Source organism: Pollicipes pollicipes, unplaced genomic scaffold (genome assembly GCF_011947565.3).
Source record: "Pollicipes pollicipes isolate AB1234 unplaced genomic scaffold, Ppol_2.1 Scaffold_2555;HRSCAF=2994_pilon_pilon_pilon, whole genome shotgun sequence".
NCBI classification, from domain to species: domain Eukaryota; kingdom Metazoa; phylum Arthropoda; class Thecostraca; order Pollicipedomorpha; family Pollicipedidae; genus Pollicipes; species Pollicipes pollicipes.
Window position 1 is genome coordinate 38,250,254 of NW_023596136.1, and position 11,259 is coordinate 38,261,512.

The 11,259-nt window shown below is 55.6% G+C and overlaps 1 protein-coding gene across 2 annotated transcripts in view; it reads left to right on the forward strand.

The window, feature by feature from the left end:
• The window catches only part of LOC119105887 (hemicentin-2), a 28,852-nt gene extending 18,207 nt beyond the window's left edge, over nt 1–10,645 (forward strand). For both annotated transcript variants that reach the window (XM_037229449.1, XM_037229457.1), the window contains 6 exons: nt 41–212; nt 2,809–2,936; nt 6,774–6,999; nt 7,924–7,965; nt 9,908–10,039; nt 10,409–10,645. In XM_037229449.1, the coding sequence (XP_037085344.1) occupies nt 41–212; nt 2,809–2,936; nt 6,774–6,999; nt 7,924–7,965; nt 9,908–9,999 (660 nt within the window). In that variant the 3' untranslated portion in view covers nt 10,000–10,039; nt 10,409–10,645. The remainder of the gene's footprint in view (nt 1–40; nt 213–2,808; nt 2,937–6,773; nt 7,000–7,923; nt 7,966–9,907; nt 10,040–10,408) is intronic.
• The last annotated feature ends 614 nt before the right edge of the window (nt 10,646–11,259 follow it).

The window sequence follows — 11,259 nt, forward strand, 5'->3', positions numbered from 1 at the left end:
GCCACTAAAAGTGAACTGCCTATTGACCTGGTGACCCCAGGTGACGTGGCTGAGGGCGAGCGGCCGGCCTCTGGAGCCGGACCGGCACGTGACGACCAGTGACGGCGAGCGGTTCCGCCTGGCCATGCGCGTGACGACCGGTGACCTGGACACGTACCTATGCGTCGCCACCAGCCCACTGGGCGTCGGCCAGGCCTCCGTGCAGCTGACGGGTAGGTGTGGTACAGCACGACCATGCTGTTACTAACGTGTCAAAATTGGAAAATCGAACACAAAGGGTGTGGGCTGGCAGCTTAAGATTCAGGAAGTGTGAGAAGTAGCACACTTATCTATCATTTGAGGATTGGTACCCATTTAGCTACACCTAGTGAACAGGTAGATTTGTGTTTTGGCAAGAGTCATTGACAAGGCATCTCCTTAACGTGTAAAACATATAGCTATCTTACTACCTCCAGCGCTGTCCCATGCTACCGTTCTTAGAGTCTACAGAGCATTTGCCTCCGCATCATTTGTCACCAGAATGGACTCCGTCGGATTTTAGTCCGGAGTCGAGGTACATTCTCCTGAGTCAGAGTCGGACTCGGTTCAGACTCGTGCTGTGCAGAGCGAAGTGGAGTCAATGCGAGAACCCGTCTTTGGTGTACCGATTCGCAGTCAGGTTCGATTCGTGTGGAGAGAAATAAAGCAGTCTGCTTACAAGACTACAACAGTTAAGTATTGAGGGCCATAGATTCGGCCAAGTTCAGTGAACTTAAACGTCCAGGAGTGGAAAATTGGAGCGCTGCGGGGCGAAATCCAGGGCTCAATTGCTCGCGCTCATGCTTTATTTTCATCCCAAGTCAACAAGTAGCGGCCAGAGCCCCGTCAGTCAGGACCAAACTCTGGTTACTGGAGCTCGGTCCAGCTTCGGTGGAAAATGCTTAACTATCTAGTGGGGACCTGCAGCGCAGCCCCGACCTTCCGGGTGATTAGGTCGTGTTTAGTCGCAACGCGTTCCATTTGTCTTGGAATGAGCGTGAGGGTCACTACTGGCATCATCTTTGCTCATTTGGTGTTCTGCTGACGTTGTCTTTGCTTGCTGGAGGTCAAAAGGTACTGGTCATGTTATCTATGTCTGTTCGGCGCTGCATTCCTCGCTCCGCTCCCGCCTTATATGCGCCAGATGCTGTCTGAGATGCATGCAGTTATGAATTGTTGTTAATGCACGATCTATGATCATGGACCCGCTGCCCATGCCACTGCCAAGCTGTAATATCAGGCATTGCTCACCTGTACTGCCTTGAAAGAGTTGCTTGGCTGAGGAACAAAAAAGCCATTTTGAAATAAAAACGTATGCCCTTTTATCATTTGGTGCGCGAAAAAAGCAATGAATTTAGTATCGATGTAAGACTGCCCGATCTTGCATCTGAGCGATGCCTGAGCATATTCCACCAAGGTTTTCGAAATCTGGCTTTGGTGACGTCAGCTTTAACTGAGATCCAAAATAGCCTAACTTTTTGTGTTGCATGACTGCATTTAATGATTGTATTAGCGGTAACCGTTGATTTGTTCTAAATACCATCCGTTAATTGTTCTACATTGTTAGGCTCTGGTCCGTTTCAGGGTTACCACTTCATACACGGAATGTGTTTCATACTTTTCTTCAAGTATGCTGCTATTTCCTAGCACTTGCCTTCGTCTTTCTAGTGATACCGGAAATGCCGATGTTAAGTCATACGGCAACTACCATCCTCAAACTAGCAGATTGAGCGGTGCCTTTTGATTTTCCTGTTGCCCATAATATTGCTTCGAAGGCATAGGTTTTCCACCCGCCGGCGTGCAAGGCGCAGCGGGTGTTCTGCTGGAGCCGCCGCAGTAATGACGTCGGCTCATGCAAGAACTCTGTTAATAGTGTGCGGCTAACGACCCGGTACCGTGCGAACACGCATCGAGCGCTTAATCAAATGTGCCGGTAAATTGCGCAAATTACGCCGGAAATTACTCGGTGGTGCAACAAAATTCACGTGGGTGGTTGTGGGAAGGTCTTTCATTTCCTCTTGTGTGGAATGCTGTTTAGCAGGCTGTCTGTTCTGTGCATCTCTGAGGCGCCACGTGGTGGTGCAAATATAATCTGCTTCGAAAGCTGTCCAATACACCTTGAGTTACTGCTGTAAGTAGGGGTGACAAGACTGACCTTCAAATTTCGGGGCTCGGGAGCGTGAGGAATGCCATGACTTGCCTGTCATACCGCATACCCTGAAATCTGATCGATTGATGTTGGATATTGTGGAAGGAATTGCACTTCGCCTTACAGCTCCATGCTGACAGAGGCTGTGTTTCAAACCCATCGCAAGTGGTACCCTTTAGCACGCTTAGATTTGAAACACTTCACGCTAACCCAGTTTACAAAAAAAAAACATTTCGTCTGTATAGTAATAAAACCAGGGCGTAACACCTGTTAGTCTCCATGTATGATGACAGAGCTTTCACCCAACAGCACATGTCGTGCAACACCTGCCCAAGTTACGGCATAGAAACGTCATTAAGTGAAGTCACATGAATTCCACTTGATAGCAAAGCACAGCTGAAGGACTGCGCAGTGGATTACGGTGAGGTGGCTCACTGTGGCTGCGAGCATGTGACTCATTCCCTCCTTCCCGCCTGTTGTGTATTTGTCTGCTTAACGACACTTCAGACATATTTTACTATTGCTGTCGCTTCAACAATCGGCCACAAGGACAGGCGTAATTTGCGTTCGCTGCGGCACATCCTCCCATGTTGCGTCACGTGCTAAGTTCCGAGCAGGCACCCCTCTCGCCCGTGCTTCAGGGCGTCCGGGACAGGCCGTCGTGACCTCTCCCGCCCAGGGTCAGCGGAGCACGACCTACGGCCTGGCCTGGCGGGTACGGAGCCTCTCGCCCCTGCTCGCCTACAAGCTGCTGTACCGCAAGCACCAGGTGAGTCACCTGACCGCGCCCTGCCACCGCTGCCGCAGGCACCAGGTGAGTCATCTGACCGTGCCCTGTCACCGCTGCCGTAGGCACCAGGTGAGTCACGTGACCGCGCTCCGGTCACCGCTGTCGCAGCGCGCCCCATTGGCGCTGACGCCATGGCACCGGCCCGCGCGGGGGTGGTGGGTGTGACCGCCCACCGGTCCCCAGCTCCGCGCTGAAGTCACCGCACAGTGCGACCGCTGACGACCGCTCCCGGTGAATTTTGATTGTGGGTGCCGCTCCGCCGGCCGGTGAACCTATGCATGACGTCATGACCGGCCCGGTGGGCGTTGAGTTCGTTCCACCCACGCCCACGAGGCGGACGGGTAGATATGGCATCCAGTGCCGTTCTCCTCAGTCTCAAAGACGGTAATGTCATTGGTGCTTTCTTTCGCTTCTGTTACTCGCTATGGTCCAGAACGCTGCAGTGCTCGGCTTCCGCACTTTCGCTGGAGGCTCTACGCGGCCGTCCGTATCCATTATCCTTTGCCGCGATCCTAAGTAGGGCTTCGTATATCGAGATCCCGCGTAGGGCTTCCGTAACGAAACCCCTGGCTGATACTGCCGAGTCTCGTCCGGCGCGCCCCACTCCGAGGGGCGGAGACACGCCCGCGCGGGGCGGTGCACGGTCCGGTAAGCGCGCTTACGCGCCGGCCACATCAAAGAGACGTACCGGAAGTGGCACAGGAGCGACGGCGGCCCGGACCGGTGACATAAGTCTGGCTCATTAATCGGTCACGGTTGCTGGCGGCCCGCGGGCGGTGCCCGTACCGGCTGACCCCCCCCCCCCCCCCCCCCGTCGGCTCACGTGGGACCAATGCGGGTGAGGTGACTGGCCGCACCCGAGTGGCCGGGATAAATCGGCGCATGGGACGCCGGGGCTGGACGACGGCGGATGTGGGTTTCCAGCTGCAGGCCGGCAAACCCTTGTGGTCTGGTGGTGGGAAGCACAGGACGTCAAGGGCACTGCCCGTGTAGACCATCGTGTGCCAGCGCTTCTTACGTTCATACAACATGACCGATCAGAGTTGGGCGTGCTTTGCCCGCACGGTGCTGGGAAAAGCAGTCACATGTAAGTTATTTGGATGAATCACTCTGGGTTCTGAGCTCATTTTCTCTATGTTATTAAATGTTATGTAGGCATGGCAACTCAGCAAGTCTACCATCTTACTCAAGGTAATGATGTGCAAATCGCTAAAACCGCACATCAGTCTGCCGACCAACGGTGAGAGCCCATGTGTTCTGTCCCGAAACATCGGAACATCTTGATGACAGCTTTGGTCTCGGAAGATAGCTCTGGTGGTTTGTGCTGCCGTCAAATATTTTTAACATAAAAGCCAGTCGTGCTTCTTTTACTGCATCGCAGATATCTATGTCCGCATGTTCGTAAACTGTGAAAGCATAGAGCAGTGTGCATTGTATGCGGGAGATTTTTAGATGCACAGGTACATCACGAGTCAAGACGTGACGACCGGAATCCAGCCTAAAAAGGCACAGCTTGAATCAATCCGCGAGCGCTGGATTGGTAAATCTGAACTTCATGTTCCAAGGTCGACCTGCTGGAGGTTGGTGTTTCGATGCTCTGAATGCTTACTTATTAAGCCTTTATCACTGGACGTCCAACGCGGCACCACGGGGTTACTGACGGCTTTGCAATTCAAGGACTTTGAAATGACCGAATCTGTGATGCCTTTGATAAAGCTGTCAAACTGTGGCTAAATGCATGTTAGCCAGTATGGCACCAGTTATTCGGGGCATTCGATCAGATCAAAATTGGCACATCGAACGACGTTTCCGTCGAAGCTTGGAATTTTAATTGGCAGTTTTCAAGCCGACTATCAAGGGGACCTACATACAGCTGTAGACTTGGTGATTTTTTTTCTCGAATGGTCACAATCCGCAGACTAGTAAATCAACATAAACGATGCTGTTGCCATGAATCTGAAGTGGTTCTTCAAAAGGCAATATTTTGAAATGCGTCCAACCGTCTCTTACTTTCTTGCACTCCCCCTCCCCCAAAAACCGTCGGTGATAAGCGACAAGGTCTGCTCCCGACCTGGCGGACCTGATCGACTGTCCCCTAGTATCCCCAAATACGGCTCATTGTATGGTACTGTGTGCCATGACATGGTGGTGGCGGGCAGTCCCAGAATTCCCCAACCTCAGCAGCTACCAGCTGCTGAGGTTGGGGAACTCCGTTGGGGAGCTCTGGGATGCTCCGGTCGGCTATCTCCAGAACGTCTTCAGCCTGGACAGTTCCGCCCTACGGCGTCCAGGGTCTCCCGATCCGCCCCAGTCCTGGCCGCGAATCCGCCCAGCCGCCCCGCAGCGCCGACCGGCGGGCGCCGGAGCCTGCGGAGGTCGCTGCAGCACGCGGCGTCGATCGATGCTGCAACTGGGTCGCCGGACGCCGGGTCGTCCCGACCGCGCGCCCGACGGGCGCCGCCTGTCGTCGGCGGCGACGCAGCGGCTCCGTCGAGGTCGGCGCCGCATTTTACTGCGCGTGGGCCGGGGGGGGGGGGGGGCGGGACGTGGGCGGCGTCGGCAGGCTGGCCGTGCGCAGCCTCGGAGTTGGGCAGTCAGCGGTGGATCGGTTGCTGGGTTGGGATGGAAACTAGCGAACGTCTGAACCGACGCTCCACCGCCCCGAGTTGACTATAGAGCGCGTGCCGTAAAATTTCGCTGAAGTTATGTTTGACGTCGGGTTAATAGCGTCGAAACCAAAAGGTTGTCATTGACCTTCAAGCAATTACAGACGATGTTTGCATTAGGTCGCGACCACACATGTATACGCACCCACGGACATTTCGTCGTGCGAATTTCCATACGGTGTATGAACTGAATAGTCTTATTTGCCGTCCCGTTCTCTGGTAATATTTGCCAGCCCTGGCCTCCGCTGCCACAAGGACTTACTGAAAAAACGGCCTGTCTCTTGCTACAATATTTGCCCGGGCCGCCTTGACAGACAGCAGGCACAGGTGGCGGCTTCCGAGTCACGCACGGAATGTCTGCTTCCAAGGGCGAGCGGGCCGCACCTAGCGAAGAAATCCGGCCTCTGTCTAACTGGCCGGGCGTGCCTATCGTGCCCGTCCATCCAGGTCCGTCAGCGTCTGTCCCCGGGCCGGGCCCCTCGTTTGCCGACGCGTGCGTCGGGCCATCGGTCTCGCTTGTGCAAGCCAATCTTGGTCACCTGAGCCCAGGCCTTGCCCCAGCCCCAGCCCATTCATTACCCCACACAGCGTCCTGTCGACCTCGGCAAACGCCGACTGTTTGTCGGCCGCCGCCCTCCGTCATCGTCGCCGCCGACGCTCCCCCCCCCCCCCTCTCCACCAGGTCACCGTCGCCTCCGACGCTCCCCCCGCCAGGTCATCGTCACCTCTGACGCTCTCCCGCCAGGTCACCGTCGCCTCCGACGCTCCCCCCGCCAGGTCATCGTCACCTCTGACGCTCTCCCACCAGGTCACCGTCGCCTCCGACGCTCTCCCGCCAGGTCACCGTCGCCTCCGACGCTCCCCCCGCCAGGTCACCGTCCCGGCCGACGCTGTGCCGCCAGGTCACCGTCATCTCCGCCGCTGTGCCGCCAGGTCACTATTATCTCCAACGCTCTCCCGCCAGGTCACTGTCACTTCCGACGCTCTCCCGCCAGGTCACCGTCGCCTCCGACGCTGTGCCGCCAGGTCACCGTCGCCTCCGCCGCTGTGCCGCCAGGTCACTATTATCTCCAACGCTCTCCCGCCAAGTCACTGTCACTTCCGACGCTCTCCCGTCAGGTCACCGTCACCTCCGCCGCCGTGCCGCCAGGTCAAGCCGGGAGCGACGGCGAAGTCGCGGCCAGCCGGCGCCTGGCTGGAGGCGGTGATCCCGCTGGAGCCGCGGCCAGCCGGCGCCGGGGACGTGTACCGGCACCAGTACACCATCGGCCGGCTGCAGCCGGGCACCTGGTACGAGGCGCTCGTGCTGGCCGGCACGCGGCACGGCTGGGGCGCCCCGGAGTCGGCGTTCCTGTTCCGCACGGCGCCCGACGTCGGTGAGATCCGCCGCCGGCGAGGCGCCCCAGGCGGAGGAAGTCAGGGGCGGCTGCGGGAGCCTGCTCCTGATGGCCTGTGGTCGGAGCACGCGCCTCAGGTCGACCTGGGAGTGAGTGGCTCCAGTCGGGGCGCTGCGCAAGCTGTGTCAGAGTAGTGACGCTGCCGCGGCCGTCCGCGAGCGGGCCCAACCACACGCCAGGTGCCGCGTGGCGAAACTTGTAGTAGACAACCGGCCTCACCCGTCATCGCCGACCTCCGTGCCTCAGGTTATCACGTGACACAAAGATCAGGGGCAGCGGTAGCGGACGCAGCGAGCCGAAAAAGAGGGTCTGACGTTATCCCTTCCGCGTGATAGAGCTAGTTTTGCCGTTACCAAGACATAACCATTCAGCGCAATAAGAACACAATGTAACACAACACTCTCCATCTGAAAAACGCACCCAACGCCCCGCACTCGAAGCATTATACATCGTCACACATCACGATCGGTCACGAGGTTCAAGTTTTTTCGCGTGGGTGCGCCTCGGCCTCCCTCCCTTGTCACAGTGTCTACATGCCTGCGATCATGCACAGATACAACGGCGAAAGGTCTATCCATGGGTCGTCCATCTTGGAACGCGCAACAAAATTGCGATACCAGATTGTCACCTGGTCGGACCGCTCATGCCGCCACACCGCGTTTCCTGTCATATTGTTGTTTGTATGCCTTAGTTATGGAAGCAGCCAGCCGAAAAGGAGAGTCTGACGGACGCCCAGGCGCGTCGGAAGAGGACTGTTGAGGAACGTGCGGAAATGTGGTGATCGCCATGAGGGTTTGACCTGCGGCACAGATGAGCCGTTGAGCACCTGAGCCGTGGGCCTTGGAAACCTCGTTGCGTCATGTGAACACCTAGGTAACGGCAACACACCGCTTCTACCCGCAGACACTGAAGCAGCGAAGACACTCCGGAGCAGCCGCCACGAAGGTAAGCTGGCCCGCTGCCCGCCCCCACGCGATAAGCTCTGAGCCCCGCCATCGCTTTACACGCAGCACGCCGAGGAGGAACGGTGCCTCACGTGACGTGGGCGCCGCGTCGTCGCGCCTGTTAACCAGTGTCATCGCCGTGATGTTATGCGTGACGCGTCGCCGCGCCGGGGAGTGCTCACCTTCCTGAGTGTGTGGCGGTGCCCCGCCTCCGCGGAGATGTGATAGTGTGCTGGCACGGGGGTGGTGAACATACACCGGCCATTTGTCAAAGCTCGACTTCTGGGGACGAACCATGATGCGGTGAATTTTAATATGCTAGGTGAGGTATGGCGCTATGTACAGCTGTAGGCGTGCTCATGCAGATGGCGGCGTTGCCCGAAGACAGCTTCAAAGCAGTGCATAGACCGGGGACAACTTACCGATAGCATTTTTGGACAGATGGAAACTGTGAACGGGCATTGCGGCACGTCTGAGCTCTTCAGCAGATGTTGGGATCTCAAAACACGCACGAGTGGCCGGTGGAATGCGACGCGCTCGAGTGAACGGGGGGAGAGGTACAATTTGGCTCGAGATCTCAAAAGCAAAGGAAGCTAGAAACATCAAAAAGACAGGAGGACAGGCCTGTACGTGAGCTCACTTACGCGAAATTTGGAAATCCCTAGGTTAAGATCCTCGTGTCAAATAAGGTCACACAAGGCCGAACTTCGGATGGCATCGAACTCGCCTCATGTAAGGTCCTTTTCCAAAGACATCTGTACTAAGCAAAAGGTCACTGGTGCACATTTTAGCTCAGTGACCTTATTTGACCTTAAGAAGGTCACGGTGACAAAAACCCTACGAGATTGTACTGATTTTTGAATTAAGATAAACATGACGGCGGTATGATAATATGACGTCGGTTTTAGGTGGTATGTTTCAAAAAGCGCAAGGTTGATCAGAGGTCATTTTGGGTAAATAACCTACCCTGACTTATGAATCTGAATAGGAATTTAAATAAGACAACAAAAATCACTGCGATCAAGAAATTTGAAATGAGTGTCAAAAACTATTCCGTTGGCAGGCTCTTCAGTGACAGAGCAGTTTGGTTATTACCTCGGTGTGATCGTCACACCTGACACAAGGTCAACGGAATTAGTCGAAACTCTAATTCAACTGCCTATTTGTATCAGGAACTATATCAGAGATGCATGGCTCCGTCGAAGACTCCGCTGTCGCACCAGAATAGGCGATTCCCCATGAGCTCCCTTCGCTGACGGCCGTGGTCTGACTTTGGCCTTCCATAGGTCAGCGACCTTACAAGGTATATCTAATTTTGTATACCAAAGACCTGCTGTTCAATTACCTTCAGCTAAGCAGTCTGGTGCGGCTGCGCTGCGCACGAACCGGAGCAATCGATGAATCCTACGGAATGATAATAATGTAATAGAAATAAGCTGTCAAAAGTTGCCCGAGTGGATGAGCCTTTGTCCAGTCATTTTACTGTGGGCCGCGTGGACAAGAGACAACAATTAGGCGAACAGGGCATGCAAAGATACGGGTGTTTGTACACATACTTTAGCCCGCAAGGAGAGATGTTCCTGTGGGTTGTCTGCGCCTGTTGTAAACAGCCTTTGCCAATAACTTAGCTAGCTTGACGACACGCAGTTAGCTGTCATGCTACTGGAACAATTGTCTCACCATTTGTTGTGGCCACGTACCTGTCCTCATCCAATAGGCGCGCTTGTGTCACCGGTTCGCAGTTCGGTACGTGATTCACACGAAATTAACGTGTAAAAAAGTTAAGGAGCCATGCGGAAGTGGCAGTGCGACATGCAGCAAGCATTAACTGCTGTTTGGAGTCTTGGCCACTTGCTCGCCGGCACGCTGATCTTCGGGAGCCTTGTCAGCCAATCGCGGCCCACCGACGGCGTGCAGTTGACCGGGTGATGTGTTATGTGCAGCTGGTGGCGCCGGCGGGGATTCTGCGTCATCTATGCGTGCCGGAGCTGCGACCTTCCTGATCGCCGCCTTGATGGCCTTGCTAAACATCTGACATAACGGGCCCGACCACCGGTGGAGTCGAGATTGAGCAGGTTCGGATAGCATGTCTTTGCGTGTGTTTGTGTTTGTTTGACTGCAGTGCAAGCCTTGTCTGGGAGGGGCTAAGGTTGTTCCCACCCTCCATTGAACGGTCTGGAGTCGCGTGATGAACACAGACATCTGACACTGGGCGCCATCGCCTATTGTCTTAACCCTTTCTCCGCTTTATGGCGAAGTGCGGACGTGCGTCGAATTGGTGAGTAGGGAGCAGCACGTATTTAAGCTTGAAAGTTAGACATCACACCATGTTTAAGCTGAGAGACATTGCACCTTGTAAACACTTCAAAACGTAACGGGGACCCTCTACACAGGCCAGACCATCTTCCTCCACCTGTGACGGCGATGACTGCCCTGCCTCCCAGGTCTCTTCGGCGTGCTCTCCGGCGCCGTGACAGCAGCAGGCGTGTCCAGACTCCAGTCTCGACTGCGGCAGACGCTCTGCGCTGACAGCCGGTAGCAGTCTCACACTGCGCGGGACGTCCTCGACTCGCCGCTGGGACGTCAGGTGGCGGTACGGCCCGCTTCGCTGCGTCCGCCCGATTGCTGTGCCATGCGCGGATGGAGCGTTAGCCCGGCCCCGCGGTGAGCGGGCGGCGCGCGGTCGTGTGCAATGTACTGGACTTCTGAAGAATAGCAGACCTCCTGTGCGTTAGGTTTTCTCTTTCTCTTGTCGCCAGGATAATTAGGAACACTTGTGGCATTCATGAACCAGTGGCTTGATTTCAGTCCTCTGGAGGCAGACATTGTGCCTCGTACCGCACGCTTCTGACACGAGTGTTATGCTACGTAAACGTGGGTATTGAATAGGATGGCCTTCGGTAGGCGCCTTTTAATGAGTTGAAATACATTGTACGTGCAATGTGTCAGCTGTTTTTACTGTACAACCATTCAGTTTAGCTTTCTCTTTTTGCATGCCGACAATATACTCCGGTTCTGACCATGGCCTACTGCAAGATCACGCGGTGAATAGGCGAGCAGTTATTGGTAACAAAGTCCTTCCAAACGATAACAGCAACAAAGCAGCCTGAAGGCTTCTTCATCCTCGGCAATGTTCGACTTCCCTAGCTCGGGCTGTCATCGGACGCCCTACACCGTGACATGATGCCGGCTCCACGGGCAGGCTGGCAGAGCTCGACGCCGGCCCCCGTGATAGAAGACCCGCCGGACATTCGCCGCATACGTAATGAACCACTATCGTGACGTCACGTTCGCG